Source organism: Callorhinus ursinus, unplaced genomic scaffold (genome assembly GCF_003265705.2).
Source record: "Callorhinus ursinus isolate GAN/ISIS: 27379988/994484 unplaced genomic scaffold, GSC_fseal_2.0 scaffold20, whole genome shotgun sequence".
Lineage (NCBI taxonomy): Eukaryota > Metazoa > Chordata > Mammalia > Carnivora > Otariidae > Callorhinus > Callorhinus ursinus.
In genome coordinates this window covers 4923520-4947446 of record NW_027397082.1, presented here as the reverse complement: position 1 = coordinate 4947446, position 23927 = coordinate 4923520, and the positions used below count along the sequence as shown (strand labels likewise).

The 23927-nt window shown below is 51.4% G+C and overlaps 1 protein-coding gene across 7 annotated transcripts in view; it reads right to left on the bottom strand.

Moving 5' to 3' along the window:
• The window catches only part of HSPA12A (heat shock protein family A (Hsp70) member 12A), a 155941-nt gene that overhangs the window by 30798 nt on the left and 101216 nt on the right, over window positions 1-23927 (bottom strand). For 6 of the 7 annotated variants that reach the window (XM_025881110.2, XM_073904139.1, XM_073904137.1 and 3 more), the window contains 2 exons: window positions 3896-3981; window positions 2325-2452 (listed from right to left, as the gene is read on the bottom strand). In XM_025881110.2, coding sequence (XP_025736895.1) covers window positions 2325-2452; window positions 3896-3981 — 214 coding nt within the window. The remainder of the gene's footprint in view (window positions 1-2324; window positions 2453-3895; window positions 3982-23927) is intronic. The other variant, XM_073904141.1, reaches the window with a different exon arrangement.

Sequence of the window (23927 nt, the reverse complement as noted above, 5' to 3'; positions counted from 1 at the left end):
AAAAAAAAAAAAAAAAAAAAGAAGAGCCCTGACAGGAGCAGGGAGGTGGGAAGGGACTATTCCTGCAAGGCTGGGTGCTGAAGAGGCCCCAGAAGAGGAGAGAGGTGAGTGTAGACAGATAGGCGGAGACCATGGGAGTCCATCCTGGAGCTGATGGGGGGGGGGGGAATAAGGGAGTGGGGCAGGGGGTAGGTGGAGCCCCAGAGAGGCTTCCTTCCTTCTCTTAGGTAGAAAGGAGACTAGGAAGGAGAATGGAGAAGGCAGGTGATTTGGTGCCTCCCCCTCCTCCGGAAGAGAGGAGAAGCCGCATCTGCCAAGGTGGCCAGGATGCTCTCTTCTCTCCCAGGTTCTGAGGCTCCCGTGCTGCCACTAGCCACAGGACCACTACGAGAAGCCTCTGGTGGCAACATAGTGTACTAGAGGAAGCACGTCTCTCTCCCTGGCCTGCTGGGAACGTGGCTGAGCTCACACCTGCTCCCGACATAGCATCATTAAGCTTCGGTGGGACCCTCACAATCCAGGTGGAGAGCCAACCTGGATTTGCCACGCAGCTGGGTCTGGAATTGTCCCTGGCAGGTTCCCAGTCAAGCTCCATCAAGTTGCAGGCTTCTACTCAGGGAGCCAAAGTCCCCATGACGAGCGCACTGAGACCCAGGGATGCTCACCACCCCAGACGCCGGGCACCTGGATGCGCCCCACATGACCGCTCACAAATGGACTTTGTGTTCCCATTAACAACTGACATTTTCACTAGGCGATGAACCTCCTGAGTTATTTCCCTTCCAATTTTTATTCCTTCATTCCTATTAAAATACATACAAAGAACTGAATTTTCTCAACCATAATTGTGTCAGTCTGTATCAAGGTTAACATGTTCTGACTGAACTAAAATTCAGGTAGGGCCTCCCTCCGAACTCTCTACAAGAACGGAGATGATCTCTCTAGAGGCCTGAGCGCTGCTGATAATGTGTGGATCCCTCCCAAGCAATCTCAATGTTATTTCTGCTCTTCTTTTTTTTTTTTTTTTTTTTCAATTTCACTGCAAGACTATCCCTTCGAAATAACATTTCTCAAAACAACTATGGAGAAGTCTAGCTTTTTACAGCAATGCTCTTCTCCCTTCGGGGTTTCCATCCCTGGGGACGGCAGAGCAGACCTCGCAGCAGGTGTCTAGCTACCCAGACGCAGAATCCTGACGGCGACTAGACAAGAGGGCTCTGCTGTCATCGGGGCTCTCTACTAGAACCAGCTTTTCATTATTTCCTGAAGATACGACACCCACAGGGCTCTGGAGCCTCTTAGGACATCCAAACCAAGATTGGGGTGGGGGGTCATTTTTAGTATGACTTATGTTTTAAGCAGCACCCTGCAAAAATGCATAAGATCTTACTCTGGGAGCCATAACTAAATTCCACAACTGCCAGGTAAAGGAGTTGCAAAACCCATCACAATCTATCTTCAGAGCCGTCCTTGGATTTGGAAAATCAGAGTGATAAACTCCTGGCCCCCAAAGCTTTGAGGGGCCACAGACTCTGCAGGAGAGCCCCGCACCAGAGCCGGAGCCCCCGTGGGGGCCAGGGTAGCCCAGAGTCCTCGCAGACAGCCCGTCATGCGTGGATGGGGAAGGCCAAGAAGACGTTCTAGGCTGCTGTGTGCATGGCGGGGTGAGGCGGGGGAGGGCAGCAGTGTCCTGAGCACAGAGTGTGTCCCAAGAGACCCCGGGCAACTTCAGGGTGACCCTGAAATTCACCCCGCTCTGCTTTCTGGTTACTATCATTTAAGGACTAGCACCTTCCCTGCTTACATTTTACTATGTACTAAGCTCGGCAGGAAATCTCATTTCATAGGCACACACACTCTGTGAGACAGACATTGCCATTACCTCCATTTCGCAGATGAGGAAACTGAGGTTTAGAAGGTCCAGCAGTTGCGTAAGGTCACACAGTATGTGGCCGAGCTGACGCCTGGACCTCGTCCATCACAAATACCCTACAAGTCAGTACCTCTTCCTCGGGATGCATGCTAGAATAACCCAGGACAGGTTTCAAACACACTGTCCAGGCCCTTCCCCAGACCCACCGAGTCAGAATTAAACCAATGCTTTTACAGACCAGGAACCTGGAGCCCAGAGATGAGAGTGGTTTACCCAAAAGGGGCACAGGGGGTTTGGGCTGAGCTGGGCCAGAATCTAGGACCCGCCTACTAAATGCCATTCACCCACTTCTTAAACGAAGCCCCTCCCCTCCCCCCAGGGCCCTCCTCCAAGTCCCCACAGGTATAGTGACTGGTGCCCGCACATGGCCCTCTGCACCCACAGCACTCACCTCATCACGTGGATACATTCTGGCTCCTTGGTGAAGCTGTAGGCATAGCCACTGGACGTGGTTCCAAAGTCAATGGCCACCACCACCAGAAACATCTGCTGCTCCGAGACGTTCGGGTCAGCATCATTCTGCAGATGTTCGAAGTAAGGTATGAGGGGTGGGTGGGGGTGGCCGAGCCAGGCCTTCCTGCCTGCTCAGCTGCGCACCCCCTACGGACAGAACTCTGGCTCAAGTGTGCCGCACGGTGAGCCCTACAGAGAGGGCAGGCCAGCCTCAGCCCCCACATGGCAGCTCAAGGAGAAATGGAGGGCCAGGCTGCCAGCGAGAAGGCACCTGCCCACAGCCTGCCCCCCACCCCCTTTATCAACTGCTTATGAACATGACTAATTGTGGAAAGTCCATCCAGTCTGGAAGCCCAGTGGTTCCTCGAGTGATGCAATCTTTCCCTCACTGCCCCCCCCTGAACTCCTGTGCAGACCATGCCCAGAATGCCTTACCAGCTGCGGCCTTGCCACAGCGCCAGTGACCACGCCATCTGCTCGGGCGCGTTGTGAGTGGGAGGAGGGCTCTGCGTGCCAGGGGCCCTGGCCATGCGACCCTGCCAAGTCCCTGTCCCTTCAGGGGCCAGAGCCTTTCCTCAACATCAAGCAAGGGAGTCAGGCCATTCCAGGTTTCCAAACCTTTTTTGGTTCTTTGTTTGTTTGTTTGTTTTTTAAGCAGTGTACTTTTTTTTATATCCACAGAACTTCACATTATAAACCAATAAATGTCGGGCTTGAAGTGTACTGCTTAGAGCAGGGGGTGAGAGCCCCATCCATCTGGCCTCTCCTCACACTGCCCCCTCTCCCCCCACACCCCAAGGTGACTCTGAAGCTCCTACGGGGACCCCTCAGGGTGCCGTCTGGAAACCCACAGTGTGAGGACCGGGCCAGAGGAGGCCAGCCTCCCAGTCTCCCAGGACTGACGGAGTGCCAGGGCACTGAGTGAGGTGAAACCCAGACAGTTCCAGGAAAACCAGGACAAGCTGGTGCCCCCTCCTACAAAGCCACTCCTCCCCGGGGACTTTTCTCCGGTCGGCTACGTGTAAGTCCCTTGAACAGCTGCCCCACAAAAAAATCCATCTTCTCAGTGAGGGGTAGGGTGGGAGCAAATGCCCAGTCTGCAGCCCCCTCCCCATCCAGGCCTTCTCTCCCGGGCTGACTGATGCAGAAGCCAGCCCAGCCACAGGCTTGCGGACCGGACAGTTAGCTGCAGTCAAAAAGCCGCTGCATTTCACCGATGCCGGGCCCAGAGGTGGCTGCTCCATTCCGAAGGGACGCCTCGCCGGCTCTAGGCCCTCAGCCTCCAAATGCACCTGCTAACGCACCAAGGCCAACAGCTCCGGAAGCACCAGCCACACCACAGAAAGCCTTCTCAGGCCGAGGGTGGGGAAGGGGCTTGGTGGGCTCACAGGACTAGTCCCGGGACCATGTACTCCCCACCCACGAAGGTGAGGGGCTGCCCAGCAGCCTGGCTCGTGACAGCAGGTCCAGAAAGCAAAGATCGTCAGCACATAGATACACATTTCTTACCACGATATGGGAAGGGGATAGCGGCGTGATTCCTGTGTCCCCCAGACTCCGGGCTGGAGATGAATATGCAGACGTGGGGGCTGTTTCTGAAAAGGAAAGACAGAGGCCCTCCTTAGAAGCAGTGTGGGCCGAGCCAGGGGGCAGGAACGAGCTGTGGGGCTTCCTGCTATGGGCAGGTGCTGTTGTCGCCTGGAAGCCTGTACCCCACCACGCACGTAGTCTGTCTGTTCTGGCACTCCCTTGTGTTTGGTATTTAGAACGACCAAATGGAACATTCTTTCTCTCCACAGAACCACCAGGCCTCTCACTATGTCCCACCCAACTTCTACCTCAGAGACACCGCCCGATCCCCACATGGCCTCACCTCCAGGCTTGTGCTCTCTAAAGGGCCGGATCCTCACCTGGGCACCACGATGGACAGGGGAACCTACAGCCACCTGAGCAAACGCTTGTGTGCATTTTTTTGGAAGAGATTCCAGGTTCCTTGCCCTACCCTATAGATCCACAAGCCCTATTACAGAAATAAAGGACAAGAACACAGCTTCCGGAAGGAACTTCCTTGCTTAGTGGACACATCACCTCCTGCCTCCCTCTGGCAGGAGGCCGCATCACAGCGTGGGAAAACTCCTCTCTTCAGTGATCCTGATGGCTCTTGACAGCCAGTAAGAAGAACCGTGGCAGAAAGTCAGGTAGCTCAGCATCCCCGGACCCCGTGCCTGGGGCCCCACAACAGACATGAGGTCAAACCAGAGAAGAGCCAACAGCAAAGCCGCCTGAACATCACTGTGTCGACGGCCTTGCTAGTCTCACAGTTACGCAGGCGCTGACATTTGTCCTGACACCTTGCCAGGGGCCGGTGGCCCTCCCCCAGGAATGAACACCCAGGGAGAAGTCACACTGTCCTGCTGGAAGCTGCATGCAGACCTCCCTGCCCACCGCCCAGGACTAGCAGGGCCGGCGAGCAGTGGGGCACCGACGGTGAGCGACCCTGGGCACCCACAAATCCCAGGCACCGGCCGGGGTGCTCTGCATCTAGCTCCATCTAGCACACAGCCTACTACCTGGTAGGAAGGAACGGGTAATTTGCTAAAACACACTGGTGGTCAAGGAAACCCAGAGGGTGCTAGGTGTCTGAGAAAGGCCTGTCTGCTTCTAAGGGAGTATCACAGTGGCCCCAACTGCCCCTGCTGCCATATCTCTTTGGTTAATCCCACACACTTACTGGTTTTTGTGTTTTCCTGCTCAGTGAGAACTCAAATAGCATCATTACCCTGGGTGCCAAATGGGCTGAGGGAATGAAATGAATCACGAAAGGGTGAATGTGAGCCTTCGAATCTGCACAGCCACCCCCACTCTCTGCAGGCATCTGGTCTCCCTCCTCCTGGGGAGGCTCCAGGGAGGTTCCAACCCCTGGGAGAAACGTGGAGAGGCGAGTACGTACAGAGGCCCGAACCAACTGCTGGGCAAAGGACTTCACCATACATTTCTCCAAAGAAGACACACAAATGGCCAATAAGCACGTGGAAAGATGTTTAACATCATTAGTTATCAAAGAAATGCAAATCAAAACCACAATGAGTTACGGCTTCACATCCACTAAGATGGTGGCTATAAAAAAAAGGAAAGAAAGAAGTAACAGATGTTGGCAAGAAGATGGAGGCACCGGAACCCTTGTAGATATCCAGTGGGAGTGCAAAATGGTACAGCTGCTGTGGAAAACAGTTTAGTGCTTCCTCAAAAAGTCAAATATAGAATTACCATATGACCCAGCAATTCCATGCCTAGGTGTCTACCCAAAAGAACTGAGAAGAGGGATTCAGACACTTGTATGTGCACGTTCACTGTGACGTTATTCATAATAACCAAAAAGGGGACACAAGCCAAGTCTCCATCAACAGATGAGTAAACAAAATGTGGCGTGTCCATACAATGGAATATTACTCAGCTGTAAAAAGGAAAGAAGTTATTTTACACGCTACCACATGGATGAACCTAGAGAACAATATGCCAAGGAAAATAAGCTGGACACAAAAGGACAAGTATTGTATAATTCCACGCACATGAAATATCTAGAATAGGCAAGTTCATAGAGACAGAAAGTAGATTAGAGGTTGTTACCAGGGGCTGGGAGGGAGGAGGAAGGAATAGGAAGTGCTGAGTTTCTATTCTGAGTGAGGTCACGGGTCTGGAAATAGTAGTGATGGTGGTTGCATAACACTGTGAATACAATTAATGCCCCTGATCTGTACACTTAAAAATGATCAAAAGGGCAAATTTTATGTTATATATATTTTATCAAAATAAGAAATTTTTCCTTAAAAAAACTCGACTTGCTCATCTTAGAGGGAGAGCAATTTCTGATTCCTAGGAGCACCCATGGCTTGGTGCTCTTGAAAAGAGACCAGAGACGTAAGCCCAGCTCCTGGCCCAGCCTGCTGAAGTCCACCCTCTTTGCGAATCTCCCAGCTAAGGGCACCCCCCTTCCATAAAGTAGGGAGAATCCAGCCTCTCTGCTAGGGAGCCCAGCCAGATGGTCCTTCCCACCTGTTGGCAAGAAGTCTGCCCTGCCCACAGCCCCTTGGGCAGCCTGCAGAGAGATGCCATCCAGCAGTGGGAGCCACCTTCCCTCCACCTGCTACCTGCAAGGCCCACGGCCATGTGTCCACATTTGCACAGAAGGTCTTGGAAGACACCAAATGTCTAATTGCCCAGTAAATCTGGTGTTGGCAATTAGCAAACAAGCTATTATCTGCAGACAAACCATCCACCCTGCTGTCTGCTTGGTTCTAATTATCCCATCACTCAGCTCTTCTCAGAGCACGTCCCACTGACTTGCAAAAGAGCATGTGTTGGGCCACACGTTGAACACAGGCCTTGGGCCCCCAGAGGACTGACTCCAGGATACGTGAGGACAAGAACCAAGGATTTTCTTGGTTTTCTCTGTCCCTCCCTCACCCAATCCCTTGCTGATCACTTAGCTAGGCCTAGAGGCAATTAACCCTCATGGACTTCCTCCATCAGAAGTAAAAATGCAACTGCACCATGTGATACTTTAAAACTGATTTGCATAGAGGCATGGAGGAGTAGCATTTTTATAAATGTATGCATATCACACACGCCCACATCTAGAGCTCTACATATCCCAAATCAAAGATAACTCACCAGTTAAGGTGTACCAATCCCGCAGAGGAACACACAGAGTCAGGACTGACAACGTTGTTCTATTAGCTAACTATTTAGGATGTCCAAGTGGTGCTCAAAAGCTCATAGGGAAAAGAATATGGAAAGGGCTATTTCAGGCCCTGAGGGGTATGGGCAATTTCTAGCATGCTAATCGTCTCAACCGAGCTGGAGAGCTCTCACTCAATAGGTAAGTAATTAGGAATAAACACAACGGGGTCAATGGAATATTATCTATTGATCTATGGATATTTGGCAGATCTGAGATAATAGACAACAGAAAAAAGTTGATATATGGAATGTCTATATGCACAAGGTACCTACTGCGTGTCCTGGCTACCGACCACTTCCACATCGGCCATAATCCGCAGTAAGAAACACCACCTGTAACTAACTGTGGACAATGAAAGCCAATACAATAACATCTGCTCCATGAATAGACCCACCTACATGATATTCCAGTTCGAGGACAGAGGGCCCGAGCACATGGGGGATGGACAAACAAGGCAAAACGAAAAGCCCCACAAGGATAGAGATTTTTAGAGTGCAGGCTTGGGGGCCAGAAAGGAAGCTGATGGAAAGAGAATTGAGACCCATGAGTGGTAAATCAGAGGTTAAAGAAAAATACTCCACCAGAAAGTGTCGTCAAGGGCAGAGCTGAGGGACCTGGGAGTTCTAAGAAATACCTACTCCACTGTTCCAGGTACATTAAATAGACACTCACAGCATCTTCCATGTCCAGCCCTATGTACCCCTGAAATGTGGTAACACAGAGGGCTCTCATGATTTCACATCACAGAATCAGAAAAACACCGACGTTTCAAGAATGCAAACAATCAGCCACAGAACGATGGTCAAGCTGAGGAGAAAGAGACCCCGAAGCGTTCTAGTAAACCAACAGAAAACAACTGTCTGGTCTCCTTCGTTATTCGTTTCAGATCATTTTACATCACTTCTGTCTTGTGTATTTACGATGCAGTTGTTTTTTTTTTTCTTTTAGTTTGTGGGAATATAAAAATAATTTGATAAGGATTTTTCTAGGTTCACTCAACCCAGGACCCACCTCCCAACACATTCTTCAACCAAGTCACTTTTAAAATAATTTTTGCAGCAAAGAGGGGTACGAAAATGGCTTTGAAGCGAAGTAGAGGATATAAATAAGTAAAAGTCTGACTCAACCAACAAGTCTCCTGCCACAGGATTTTTTTTAGAACCCCAAACCAGATAATGGAGGAGAAATTAGTTGAACCTACTAGGTTAATACTCATCACTTGCCTTAGGGGTGTGAGAATTAAGACAGGTTTCGTCAGGGTTCCTGTTATAAAATGCCAGACATGTGAAAATCAGACACATTTTTATTTGCTCCTGGCTCTAATGGCTTTAATAAAAGCAGAGGTTCTTAAAATAAAAAACAGTCTTGATAAGAAACGTCTAAGCCAGCCATAATTCATGAACTTGCTTGTCGTTCTCTGCTGGAGACATTAGTCAGCAAATGGCCGTGAGCACAGAACTGTAGACTTTCTGAGATACATAAAAGTGATCCTGCTCCATAAATACAACATTTAAAAAAAATGAAGACAGAACCCTTGGGCTGACTTTCTCCCACAAGGCTCTAGCCTCATGTGAAATGACAGGTGGTCTCAACAATGGTGTCTCCCCAGCTTTTCCGAATAGGCCTTCTTTCCAGCTGCCAGATTTATGTATCTATCAAATAAATGCCTGATTTCAAAAGGATTTTTAAGGTCTGGTCCTTGTGATTTAAAAAATGCAATATATATTTTCATTTCTTTCCCCTCCTAGCTGTGAGATAACAGGTATTTGCTGACAATTGCCTAAAATCAGGCTATTTGAGAGAAGCTCTCCCTTTCTCTCTCCTTATATGCCTTTCCTGCACTGTCATCTTTGAAAATTGATCAGCTCAAGGTCATGTGTAGGTTACGGGCAAAAATCTTTTAAGAAGGAAAATAAAAAAATTTTATTACCCTATAACAGGCTTCATGGCTAGCTGAACTAATGCATTATTACTGTAAGCTGAACTTCCATTTCAGTAAATAATTTATGGGTTTTTTTTTTTTTAATCACCATGGTTGATGTCCAGAGTAAATGGAAATTTGATTGGTATGAACTGGAAGACCCTTCTGACTACAAAGAACACCGAGTGTAAAATAGCTGCTCTCCAGATGCTAAATAGTAACTATGGAAATGAGTATTTATAGTGGCAGAAACCACAGCACCAAGTATAGCTGAGAGTGGGGGGCTGCACCAGGCCCATCCTGACACTGGGCGGCATCTTCCAGTTATCTGCCCCCTGGGATGGTTCAGGAGGTGAGGTGCCCCAGTGAGGGAGAACTGGAACAGCTGGATTTCCTGAGAGACAGTGAGCCCCACAAGTCCCTGCAACCCCAGACCATGGTTGGGGCGAGGCGTTCACATGCACATGTGTGTCCGGACCACTGCTAGGGGAGGTGAGGAAATGGTTTCTAGACCAACAGTTCTTCCTACTAACCTTCATGAATTACATCCAGCAACCTCACGGCGCTGACCCCTGGAACCCAGCATTTGGAGGGGCTCCACCAGATCACCCCACACACAGTACTAAGATACTTCTGTCCACCTGGCTTCTGTTCCATGGACCTTGGGCTCATCTGAGCAGGGCTATGTTTGACTTCCTCTCTGATTCCTCAGCTCCTGACATGTCACAGGCATTCAATAAATGTTGAGTAGGCAGATGGATGGGTAGATAAAAAAATGGATGGAACAGATGGATGGATAGATAAAAGAAGGGATAGATGGGTAGATAGATGGGTGGGTGGATAGGTAGGTGGACGGACAGCTGGGTGAATAGATGGATGGGTGGATGGATGGGTAGACAGACAGATGGATGTTTCTATGTACACCCAAAAGTGGATTCAGTGACTATCCACAGTTTTGGAGGGTTACAGAGGTCTTTCCCAACAGAGGCATTGACCCCTCTGAGTCAGAATATTAGTAATACATGTGCTAAGTTACCTACCTCTAACAATGTGTGATCAGCTCTCAAAGCATCCAGACCTGCCTCTCTCCTAAGACGTCCCCTTTGGTCAGTGCAACCACCATGGCTCCCAGCTAGAGCTCCCAGACTCCTCCCTCCCGTCTTAGCACATTCTCAAGCCAAGTCATTCCTGTGAGCGATTCTGTTTCTACTCTGACAGGTCTGGGACCACGGAAAATTTGCATTTCTAGTGAGTTCCTGTGTCATCCTGATCAGCCCCAGAGACTGACTCCTACAGCTTAAGACACTTGAGAGACATCGCGACTCCAGTCATTGCAATGCATGGACCTATATTGGATCGTGATTCAGATGAACAAAACAAGAGCAAATAGAGGGGGCAGACAGGGCCACCAGCTCGGGCCGCAGAGTCAAAGGGCAGGTCTCCTCAGAACCAGGACAGCTTAGGAAAGGGAAGGGCAAAGCCAGAGTTGGCTCTTTGGCTGTTGTTCATAGCGGGATGTAAGGAAAACAAACGGCTCCCAATGATGATGCAGACTTTGGGTGGGCCGGGCAGCTGGAGAACACACAGGTGTGAACGCTCACCTCTCTCTGGACACACCTTCTCCCTCTGTGAAGTGGGAATCCATATTCTCAGGGCCTCTATCACTATGTTTCAATAAACAAGGAACATAATTCATGAGAAACCCTCTGAAATAAATAACTGCCCCACCCACCATCTGCTGCATTCCTTCCTGGGGTCAGCTATTTATGTACAGTTTTGACTCCAGGCTCTTGTACAAGTTTATTCAGACTCACATTATTAATTTGAAATTATTAGAAATGTACAAACCCAGAAATCTATCAGGAAAACTATCCTAGTCAACAATCACCGAATGTGAATTTCATGCTTCTGAGCTTTAGAGGTATAACTCATGAAATCCTGCTGTGTAAGGGGGCTGTGAGGTGTGGTCATTCTTCCCATTCCATGGATGAGAAAAGTAAGGCCTAGAAGGTTAAGAAAGAAGCCCATGTTGTCAGGATGCCACCCAGCTGCGCAGAGTTCTCCAACTCTGAGCCTGCATGCCTGCACTATGCCCAATGTCATGTCTCCAACAGGTCCCACTGCTCGTGACAGATGAAGCTCAAGAGAGATGTGAACATAAATCCCCATTTCACAGGTGAGTAAACAGCGTGAGGGAAATCAGGAGGGCACAATCACAGGGCATTCCCATGCCCCAGGTGGCTAGCTCCGCCTCTGGGCTCAGAAGACTGTGGAGCTCCTCCTTCTTTAGGTTCTGAAGCCCATTAGGGCTCTGCATCTTGAAAGCCTTAATTCTTCAAATCCAAAGATCAAGGCGTGGGAGGGGCTGCTGATAACACGGAAGTTAAAGGTACAAGTTCAGGGTCAGGAAAGCTTGAGTTCAAAGCCCAGGATGGCCACTTCCCAGATGCATGACTTTGGGTGAGCTACTTTATTTCTCAGAGCCTTGATTCCTCTCCTGGGAACTGGGGGGCGGGGGGATCATGATGATGGTGATATATTTTATAGGGTCACTCTAAGGACAGAATGAAATGATACCTATAAACCCTGGTGCATGGCAAGCACTCAGTAAATTGTAGATGTTATTTATTATCATTACCATCATCATCAAATAGGTCCAACTGCTGTTGCAAAATAGGCCATGTGTCTACACCAGGGGACAGGCCGAGTGCCCACAGATGCACAGTCAGCTAATGCATTTCCTTTCAATGGTGCTTCCAGGCTTGTTAATCAAGGACAAAAAGACCCACTGGACAGAAACTTGGCACATGGAACCCTCAGGGAGACTCTTAGCGATGGGAACGGGGCTGGGGCTGCCACGGGTGAGATGGCCTGGTCCCGACTTCACTGCTCAGCCCATCTGCTCACCCCAGCGGCACGTTCAGAAGGACGGAGGAGAATCTGGGAGGCCACCTGCCCCACTCCCACCAGGGAATGAAATGCAGGCTTTCCTGTTCTCTACAGTGAAGCACACTTCAAAACTGAACAAGTCAGTGAAAAAGCTCTGTCCCTCTCCAAGGAAAAGAAGACCCTGGCCTTCCCCAGTTTCCATCATGAACAGCCCTGGGGCAGCTCAGTCCACAGCAGTGCCGACTGTACTGAAGTTACAGACAGAGCCATTGTGGCCCGCTGGTCTCACACACAGTGGAATCCTTCACCTCCCGTACATCCGCCATCTGACCCTGGGGAGAGGCGAGGGAGAGGCAGAACAGGAGGTGAGGGTGGGGGAAGACAGACAGCTGAGCCTTCCTGATAAGGGAGAGCTGTACCATCTCCAGGCAGCAAGGGGTGCCCTTAGCCCAGGTGTACCCCCAGCAGGGGAACCCGAGCACGAACTTCCCATTACAAACCCCCCTGGAGAGTGTCTTAACAGAAGAGACACTGTGCACGGCACAAAGGCACCTACCTTAGGGGAAGGGATGTCTCCCAAGCAGGGCTGCATCCACCCATAGGCAGGGGTGCCATTTTCGTACCACAAAGGTACCACCCCAAGCCAAGAAATGAAGGGCTCTATCACCTAGAGTAGGCACCATTTTCCAGTTTTTGCACCCAGAGCAGATCTTTTTCTAATTCATCTGAGAGCACTCTAAAAGGTAGCCGTGGCACTTAATAGTCAAATGAGAAAAGTAAAATGGCTGGTAAGGCACTGAGTTCCCCATCACTAGAGGGGTTCAACCACTCAATTGTAGAAGAGTTAACAGAGGGTCAGAAAGACTGGGGATAGGTGGGAACTAGACTGTACAGATTCATGCATTCCGCCCAGATTCACTGCGCACTTACTACGCATCAGGAGCTGCGTGGAGGCTGTGTTGCAATGTGGTGAAGCCCAGGGGAGGGCTGGTCCAAATCCCAGCTCAGTTGCTTACTGGCCTTGGTGGATCCCGCTGTGTCTACCCACAATCCACTTTGTTCTTCTTAACTAAACCTCCATTTTACATGACTATCATGGAGGCAGCGGAGGGGGACCTTTCCCCAGACCCAGGGCTGATCCCGGATGATTGAAACCGATCATGGCAAACCCCTTCCCCTTACCAATGACAGAAGTGGGAATGGGTGTGTGACCCAGTTTGGGCCCATGGAGCATGAAGGAAAGTCACCTGGGGGCTCCTGGGAAAGAAGTATTCTTATTCTAAAGCCAGTGTCCTGAGGAAGAGCCCATGGGCACCAGCTCGCCACCAACCTGAGATGCAGATACCACCGAAACAACCTCCATCTGTTCCTGATGGGGTCCGTGAGCTGCCAAATCAAACTGCTTTGGGGCTTGCTGGACTTCTAGACTTTCTATTCTGAGTTATAATTAATTTCCTTTTTCTGGAAACAAGACAAAGTCAGGTTTTCCATGCTTTGCCCCTAAAAACTGATTCATAGCTGTGCAACCTTAAACAAGTGACTAAACTTCTCTGTGGCTCGGTTTTCTGTCTGTATTAAAGAGGATAATAATAACTCTTACCTCTCAGGGTTAATGAGGATTAAATAAGAATGCTGCAGGCAAAGGTCTTAACAAGTGTAGCTATTATTATTTATACGGTGGTTCATTTTATCCTTACAAACAACCCGATGAGGTACAAAGTAAGTCCTTATTAGCTCCATTTAACAGCGGAGGAAACGTGGCACAGAGAGGTTAAGCATCTTCCTGAAATCACCCAGTAGTGAGTGCCTGCCCCAATGCCTGAGCTCCTTCCCTCCATCACACTCCAGCCGCGAGGTTTCAGGACTCCGTGACCAGCCAAAGTCCGCACCCGGGGCAGCTGGTGACACCGCACAGCGAGAAATGAGAGCTGCAGGGGCGCGGGGGGGAATCGGGGAGGGCCTGCAAATGGGTACGAGCTTCTTTTCAGAGTGATGAAAATATTCTGGAATTTGACAGTGGCAATGGTTGCACAACCTTGCAGATGTCCTAAGAGCCATCAAATTGTATACTTTAAAATGGTGGATTTTATGGTAAGTTAATTTTTTTATGGTATGTGAATCTCAATTAAAAAAAAAAAATCAAAGAGCTGCTGGAAACCACCCTGTAAGGAAAACTGTCCCCCGTCCCGCCTGCACTCAGGAGCACAGCCTTCCTCCCAGGAAGTAGATGTTAGTCACCCCCCCTCACACACACACACACCCTGGCCACCACTCCCTCCACCTCCTCCCTCCATCCCTGGGCAGCCGCCAACCTCTCCCCAGACACCCTGCTCTTTGGCAGCGTGTGAACCCAGGCCCAGGGCAGGGCTGGCGCCCCAACCACCAGCTGTGTTTTCACTTTCCCCCCAGATGCTCCGAAGCTGCAGGCTGGACCGAACCGAAGGCCATGCTCCATCCTGATGGGGAGCCGCTCTCAGATGACTTGTCGGGGCTCCCCCCGCAGACAGGCAGGCTCAAGGTGTTCTGGAATCCATGCTAGAAGGTGCCCAATAACCTGTGGCTGGAACTAGCCCTCAGCTGAAGTCACTGCCCCAGCTTGTCAGGAGGGCAAACTGCATCAGCCTTGGATCATTCTTTTGTGTAACTACTTATATGTGCCGTTGCCACTGAGCCAGGGTCCTGGGGCTGGTAGGTGTTCAGGAACCTGCCTGAGAAATTGTTGATTCCAGAAGATAGACAAAAAGAGAAGGCAAGTGTGTGAACCATCCACTGCAGCCCGGACAGGGGGGCTTCCGAGGGGGTGACCCATAGGAGGAGCTCCACAGGATGCTGGACACCCCCAGGAACCAAATGCCGTCTCGGCACCAGTGGCCCGGCTCTGTACCCAGAACATTGCTCACATGGTGGCCAAATATTTCCATGTTAGCAGGAAAGACAGAAAGTCCTTTCCAAGACTTTTAAAGATTTTTTTAAGTTTAAAATCCCTCATTCTGGGCACCTGGGTGGCTCAGTTGGTTAAGCGACTGCCTTCGGCTCAGGTCATGATCCTGGAGTCCCGGGATCAAGTCCCACGTCGGGATCTCTGCTCGGCAGGGAGTCTGCTTCTCCCTCTGACCCTCTTCCCTCTCGTGCTCTCTATCTCTCATTCTCTCTCTCTCTCTCAAATAAATAAATAAAATCTTTAAAAAAAATAAATAAAATAAAATCCCTCATTCTTACTTTTTTTATACAAAACCTTCAATGAGAGATTGGCATTCATACAAAGAAAGAATTAGTAAACTGGGTTAAGATATTGATTAACTTTAGATTTTGCTAAGTTAAGCACGCAGGGCAAAATTTCAAGAGAAACTCCTCTTGAAAGGATTTAAAATAGAATATCTACATCCAGAGCTGGAGAGAGAGATCAAAACAAAGAAAGAAAACAAATGAACAATACCCCCAGGACCAAATTTGCTCAAAGTCTTTTCCCAGGGAGTAGAAAGGCCATGCAAACGTACTTTCTGGGGAATGAGGCTGACTTCCTCAGGCTACTCCACAGAGCAAGGGCGAGACTCCAAGCCACAGGACCCAGAGTGTCTCCCAAAGCACCTCAAGGCCCACCTGCGACCAAGCAGCTTTGATGAGGTGGGTAGAGCCTTAATACATTATATGAATACACTCCATGAATCCCCAGGAAATGCTGCACACTCTGTGTTTAGGAGCCACAGGGAGGCCACACAGATGGTCCCAGCTTCCCACACACCCCAGAGCATGTGTGTCGTATGTGCACAAGTGGGCACACAGCCTCCAGGACCCCTGTTCGAGCCACTGCAGTGCCTGAGTGGGTAAGAACCGAGGCCCAGGGAATGGGACTTTGCACCCCCCCACACACCATCCGTAGAGGGCCAACTGCCCAAGCTGGGGACTAGGAAGGACCACTGCAGCGTCTTTAAGCCCAGGTGGTCTGTCTGTGGCTTTTTATTACCGTTGTCCCACAGGCCTGTCCCTCCCAGGATGCAGGCCTGCTTGCTTCATTAAGCCCAGCCATGTGCACGGGCAGCTTCTCTGACTTCATTGTTATCTTTAACAGCTCCTTCTGGAACTCAATTAATCAACAGCCATCTCCTCTGCAGAGCAGAATGCTCCAGACACAGAGTGACCGGCCTGACTCGCGGCAGGCACACCCCCACTGAGACGGAACGTCTCAGCGCAGAGCAGTGACCTCCCCCTCTGGGCGGTGACCTCCCCCTCTGGGCAGTGACCCACAGGAAGTGGCCACAGGAATGCTCCCGACAGGAAAAGTGGGAGCTGGTGACAGGGACACCTGCACAGGTGTCGCCTCCCTGCCTCTCTCTCCCCACAGACCCAGTCTAGAAGGTCTTGATGATACAGACACAACGTTGAGGACATTCTGGGTTAGTGAACAAGAAGATTCTAGAAGCTAAATATGCAGTGGGGAATTTCTACCCAACCTGAACACATCCCTGCCCTAGGACCCAGCAACTCCATGACTAAGATTCTACTCAAAAGAAGGGAGTATATACAGGCGTCCACAAAAAAGATCTGTTCCAGAATATTCACAGCAGCTTTTTTTTCATAATCTCCAAAAACTGGAAACAATCCAAACATCCATCAATAAAAGAATGAATGAACCAGGTGTGGTATCGCCGTACGATGAAGCACGACTCTGCAGGGCAATCACTTCAGCATTACCTGGGAAGTTCATCCACTAAGGTGCACGTAAAACAGCCCCCCGTCCCCCTCAAGCCCTGCGTGTCTGTCCGCGCTCTCCTTTGCCCCATCCCCATCAGGCTGCCATGAGTCTTGTCCAGAGGACATGTCTCACATGCATATTTAATTCATGAGAATCCAACTCTGAATTACCAGGCCAAAACAGGGTGAATGATTTCAATTCAAACACTGTAATTAAGAAAACTGTAAAATTCTATCTGCACTCTTCATTAGACACTGGGGTAAGTGCCACAGGGGGATTGGGGTACAGGAGGCAGTCCCAGGTGGTGATGCTTGACTGGCATCTTCAAGGGCAAGTTTGCTGAGTGAACAAGATGGGGAGAGAACACCAGGCAAAGGGAACAGCATGGGCAAAGGCAGAGAGCTGTGGAGGACCTTCCCAGAGGGCCCCACACTCTGTCTCCAGGCTACTCCCCTGGAATCATGTCACAACCACCAATTTTATCAGGTTACTCCAAGCCTCAAGCACCTACTGTGGCTCTCTATTGCCCTGCCTATCAGATCTAGCTTGTTAACCAATCAGATGCCTCCCTTAGCCCCTCACTGCTACCCCACCATCATTACTGTCCCCACAAACCCCTGCACCAGCTGGACTGTCCTCTGCCATCTGGGAAGCCATCTGCCACCCCCAGGCCTGGCTCACGCACCCGTCTGCAGGGAGAAAAGGCCCCGCTGTCCTTCCCCCACCCACCTCGCCACCGCTGTCCTTCCCATGGGAGGAGCTGACCCTCATAGCCGCTCTCCAACCAGCCACAGCCCCGGGCTACTCTTCCAGGGTTGGGGATGGGATTGAAAACCTGAAGTTGGCTGGGCCTGGGAAGACACCCGTTCCACCCTCACCAGCTCTGCCACAGACAGAACTGGGTCCTGGGCCTCAGTTTCCACAGCTGCAGAGTGGGTAACAACTATTCCCCCTCACAGGGCTGTGTGAAGATACGAAGGAAGACCTATAAGAAAATTCCAGCTCTGAGCTGGGTCCAGAGCAGGTGCTCAAGAAGCACAAGCTCTTCTGCTGTCCCAAGACCCAGAGCACCCATGTGCTGGCTGAGGATTTCTACCTGAATCTCCACCCAAGGGCCATGAAGCCCCTGCCTGGACCAGAGGAGGCCCGCACCATCACATACGCACCCCTAGAAACCACTGAGGGCCAACGGGGTGACCACCAACCCCCAGTCCCGAGGCTGGTCAGGCTAACTCATGCTGTACTTCACAGCCGCACAATTTCCACCCAAGCTGAACACATCCCTGCCCTGGGACCCGGCAACGCCACAACCCGGATTCTACTCCGTGAGAAGAGAGTGTATGTATGCGTCCACAAAAAGATCTGTTCCAGAATGTTTACAGCAGTTTTTTTTCGTCAGCCCCAAAAACTAGGAATGATCCAAACATCATCCATCAGTAGGAGAATGGAGGAACCAAGTGTGGTATAGCCTGACCAGGAAACAGTACTCAGCAATAAAAAGGGAACAAAGTATCAATACACTCAACAATATGAATGAACCTCAAAAGCACTGCGTTGAGTAAAAGACCCCGGACCTGAAGGAAGAGTCCATCCACGTGAAGTTCAAGAACAGGTAGGTACATCTGAAGTGAAAGATGTCAGAACAGTGGTTCCTCACAGGGTGGGCAGACACAGCCTGGGACAAGGCCCAAAGGAATGTCCTGGAATGATAAAAATATCCTGCATCTTGCTTGGCGCAGTGGTGACACAGTGTATCAGCTTCCTATTGCTGCTAAAATAATGTATTATAAACACAGTGACTTAAAACCAGAGAGTTCTGGAGTTCTCATGGTTCGGGAGGTCTCAAGTCTGAAATGGGTCTCACTGGGCTAAATTCAAGGGGCTGGTCGGGCTGCGTTCCTTCTGGAGACTCCAGGAGAAAAGCCATTTCCTTGCCTCTTCCAGCTTCTTGAGGACATCTGCAGTCCTTGGCTCGGGTCCCCTTCCTCTGTCTTCAAAGCCAGCAACAGAGCATCTTCGAATTCCCCTCTGTCTCTGACCCTCCTTCACTTAGAAGGATCCTTGGGATGACCCTGGGCCCACCCAGATAATTCAGGATAATCTCCTCTTCCCAGGACCTGCGATTTCATCACATCTGCAAAGTCCCTTTGCCATGCAAGGTAACGTACCGTGAATGTTCCAGGGGAGCAGGACATGGACATCTTCGGAGGGCAGTCTTCAGCCCCCCGCACATGGTACGCACGCATGTGAACAGTCACCGCTTCAGGTGCACGCTTCACAGCCCGAGGCTTCACTGTACGTCGGTTATACTCATCACCACAACTCTAAAGAGCACACGGGGCAGGCTGCGGGTGTCACTTCCCGAGAACGGCTTTGCGGGGACCCCCTCACTTGATCCCCACCCCTCCCTGTGCCATCGCCCTGCTCTACAGAAACCGAGGTGTAGGTGAGTGAAAACCTCTCCTGCAGCTGGAAGGACATAAGGGTCTTCTGAGTCCAAGTCTGACGACTCCCAAGTCCAGCTCCTCAAGGTCACCGAAGACCCCTGCTATGGGGGTCAGGAAGGTGGCACCAAGGAGAAGGGGTTTCCTTTAATGCCCCCCTTTTAGTGCGATGTGGGTACAAGAGTTTCCCCCTAACTCTGCTCTAAGAAAAACGACGGGACCAGGGGGATGAGAAAAGAAAAGTCAAGGGACACTAAACCAGAGCCTGGTCCCCCCCGCCAAGCCGCTTGCCACCTGGCACAGCCCACACTGCCCCTCCCGCCTGCCCCTCCAGGCCCACCAGTGAGCACCAGCCTCGCCCCTGCAGGGCATGGGGCACTCGCGCTGAGCCTGCTGGAAAGAAAGAAGACTGCTCCTGTGAGAAGGAACCTGACAGCTCCTGGGGCAAGACCATGGAAGCAGCTATAATGAGGCCTCCTGCCTGCAGCCAGTGCCCCTTCCAGATGGGACCAAAGGCGCTGCTCTAGCAGGGAGCTGCTCCCACCACCGAGGCCCCTGCAAGGAGAAGGGGTGGGGCTTCCAGGCCTATTCGCCATTTTGCCAGATGTCCACTTGGGGGCCCCTGACCACACCCCAATATCTGGGGCCTAGATCACCTTTATCCAGGTTCTAGCAGAGCTCTGGGGATCCAGCCATGGCCAGGAGCACCCCAGCCAAGCACCTCAGGAGCTCTGGGAAGAGATGGTGAGGACTACTCTCCAGCACCCCCAACACACGCCTGCACAGAGCCCTGCCTTGGTGAGTGCCTGGCCCATCTTGCTCCCAGGGTGTTTGGTATAAGGGAAGCAAGGCTTCTTGGGGGTGGCTTTCTTGCAGCTGGGGACAAAGGATGTGAGCGAGCATGACAGAAGTGCTCCAGGACAAAAATTTTTGAAGAACCCACACTTCGGCCTCAGAAACCAGCAGGCCCACCACCCACTCTCTCCCTGTGGGACCTTAAGCAAGGATCATAAACTTTCGAACCTCTGTGTTCTCATTCATAAAAGGAGGACAGCACCCACTACCTCGTGGTGCTAGGTTTCACGAAAGCCCATCTATTAGCTTTGTCTCGCTATGCCTGGCAAGTCTGGAAGTTCTGAACACCAAGGGTTTAACAGGCGTGGTGACATTGACTCTGGGCTTGGGGTCCCGGCTGTCCCTTCTTTTCTTCCTTTGGATGCTATTTTCCTTGGTGGACATGTAATGATTTTGTCATGAGAAGCAGAGTTATCTTTTTTTCACCCAGTACCTACCCAGAACAACAGCATGGGGACAGAGGAGGTGGTTGGGTGGGGTGAGGTGCTCAGAGGTTGGCTTCCACACATCACTTCCTGCAGCCTTCCTGGGGGTCCTGCTGTCCAGCCACAGCACTGGTCCTGCCCGAGGCCCCTGCCTCCTCCTCTGTTTCCTGCACCAGGACCCCAGTGATCACCCAGTGATCAGATCCCAGGGATCACCCAGCTCCCACCTCCTGGGGGCCAGCTCTCTGCCAGGCCAATCTCCCCAGCAGCCCCGTGGAGTGGGCTTTATTCCTTAGCTCCATCCTACAGATAAGGAAACAGAAGCTCAGGGAAATTTCCAAGTCTGTCCACGGCCCCACAGCAAGTACAACACACAGCTGAAATTGGAACTCAGGACCTGAGCTCCTCCTGCAGTCCCCTACAGCCTCCCAACAGGGAGCAGAGCTCAGGAACCCCGCCTGGAAGGGGGTCTGGAACTGCCTTGGCCTCAGCCTCCTCCAAGACCAGGAGGGGAGCTATACTTTATGGGTGTCGCTTCTGGCTTCAATACTCAACCCTCCCCGCCCCCCCCACAATGTCCCCAAATGTTCTCTGCCTGAAGTGGGCCATCCTAGTGCTGAGACAGAAAACTTGCCACCCTGCAGGGTCGGGAGGGAAGGGGGAGGTGCTCTGCATGGGTTCCAGGCCACACTCTGGGCTCCTAGGACCTAGCTCTACCCGCTGGGCTCCAACCTTTCCAACCAACACTGTCCGAGGCTTTAATCATTCACATCTGGTCAGAGCCCGGGTGTTCAGTTGCCAAATCTGAGCACGAGCCTGGAGCTGGCCATGTCCAGGAGATGACCATATGGCCCCCTATGGGCCCTGGGCCCTGGGCTTAGGGGAAGCGGGCAGGGAGGGTCACCTTGAGTTGTAAGCATATTCACAGATGGAAACCAATCTGCAAATTCTCTGTGAGGGTGGCACTTGCTGTGAGCTGGGGCTGGGGAATGGCGTGAGAGAGGAGCTCCGAGGACAGAAGCAGGTGAGAGGCTGCATCCTGGGAGGGGAAATCCTGACTGCTCTTCAGCGAGTCACTGGATGATCAGGGCCATCCTTCTGCCACGATCACTGTATTTTGGGCTTCTCTGTTTGTTCTGGGGCTTATTTCAATCTCATTGCTAATACTTCATTAGAAAGGGGCCCTGCCACCCTCCCCCACACTAAGATTTTTTGAGGGGCAATCCTAACAGGATGCCCACTGCCTTCTGCAGCCTCTTTGTATTCTCCTCAGGCCTTACTCTACAGGAAGACATGCTCCTTCCATAACATAACTCGGTGAGGAAAGCTGTTTTCCCATATGAATATGCATTCAACACACAAGGTATAGATACAAATAATAAGCAGGACAAAGAACATTCCTACTGCTCCTTGATAAATCCCATCCTGCTGGTTCGTCGTCTTCCTTCCAGAGGACCTCAGGCTCTGTCCCCCAGAATGTGACACTTTAGGATTCCACTACCAAATGTTCGGGAAGACCCAAGGAGTGCACTGTTAGGGCAGATTCAATGTCTATGACCTGCTGAGTTCTTTGGGGTTCATTTCTGAATGGACCATACAAACCCCAAGGGAAGACCTACCAGAAGCTTCTAACATCTCTTAGTCTTTCCCTTCTTTTGTCTGTCTCTGTCTCTCTCCCTCCCTGTCCTCCATCTCTGCTACTGCCTCTCTCCCCATGAATACATACATGTGAACACATGTGTACACACACACACACACACACACACACACACCAGCCTCTCCTGGGACAGCTCTGATGGGACCCAGCAGCATCAAGTCTTTGCTGGGTCTCTGGCACCTCTGCTCACCGCTCTCCTTCTGACTGGCCCTCAGGAGCTTGGTGCCCTAGGTCAGACAATCCCCTGCTCCCCAAATCCTTCCAGGGTGCCCCTGACACCACCAGGCATCAGAGGGGTACTGCCCCCCAATGTCCCTATCCTCAGCCCACCCCCACCCCCAGCGTCCCAAACCAGATGGGCAGTGTGAGTTTGCTCTAAGGGACAGCATGACCTTATCCTATCACTAGGTCACCGTGGGCTCTTAAGGTCACTGGCACTTTCTAGGATTCTGTTTCTTCATCTGGAAAATGAAGAGGCTGGCTCACAGAATGCTGAAGGCCCCCATCTGCAGCCTCCAGCTGTACCCACTTCTCACTCTGATCCCCAAGCCACACTAATGGCTGATAAAGACCCAAAGCTATGAGCCCTTCCCTCACATCTCCACCAAGTCCACGTTCCACGACGTCTCAACTTACCAAGCAGTAAACCTCTGCCCCAGATTGCTGCCAGAGTATTAGGAGGTTTTCATTTTGCCAAGGACAGACACACACTGAAACTTTTTATTTATTTATCAAGCCTATCATCTGCTATTATATCTGATTCGTAGAAGAAAGGAAAATGGGACTGCATCGGGTGTCCGTTGCTATTAGAAACAAGAGCAATATTTCTCACAGGCTTATAGGTCCACTCTCTGTCTACACAGCCCTCACCTGGGAACCGTCTGCTGTGAATGACTTACTCGATGACTCGCACTGTAACTGCAAGAAGCAGCCGCTCCCTGACCACCGGCCAGAGCTCCCCCGCCCCGGGGCCCCCCACCCAGCAAGTGACCCCCGCCCCGGGCCAGGGCCAACGGTTCCAGGGGCAGGCAATCATCATGCCCGGACCCAGGGGCCTCCGCCGGCAATCTGGATCGGAGTGACTAAGACACATTGGGGAGCCCACAAGGTGGGTGTGCCGGGAGGGAAGGAAAAGCTACAAGGAGGGTAAAGCAGAAGGCCGACACTGGGCTGGGGAGGACCCTAAGGCTCCCAGCGCGCTCCCTCCTACACCCGGCACGCAGGGAGTTCTAGAAGCCATCCTGGGACCCTCTCTCTAAAATCTCCTTCTTGACTCCTTCTAGCTAGAAAACGTTGAGTTACCCGCCACTAAAAGCCCTTCTTAATGCTGCACAGATGGGTCACCACCCATGTCAAGAACGGCGGGACAATGCAAGGAAAGAGAAGAGGCTGCTCCTGGGGCAACGCCACCCACGGCTCTGTTTCCTCAGCAGCTTCTGTGTCCGCTTTGGGAACGGGGCTCCTGACACGGGTGCTGCAAACGCGTTCTTATCCCAACCGGCAGAGACGGCCCCTCGAGGACGAGGAGGAAAGGAAAAGAAAGGAAGGAAGTGACCAGAGGAATTTAGCCTCTAGTCCACGGAAACCAGAGGCGAACGAGGCCAGCTCGTGGCCTCCGGGGCGGCAGGCCCGAGCACCGGCCACTCCTGCGCCGGCAAGCAGAAATGCCAGCCCTCCTGCCGTAACGCGGTGCGTTTCCCTGCGAGTCCTCACATTCTGCAAAACCGCACACTAAAAATAAAAGGACTCATGGGAAAGACAGGGTTGGTGCCTATCACTCAACACTTGTAGGACCTTGTCACTTGAGCCCTTCCCAAAACAGTCACAGCTCTCGTAACATCCGTGCGCGGTGAGCCGCACCGGCCCCTGGACCCCAAGCCGCAGGGAGGCAATCCTTGGCTGGTGCTCCTCCTTTG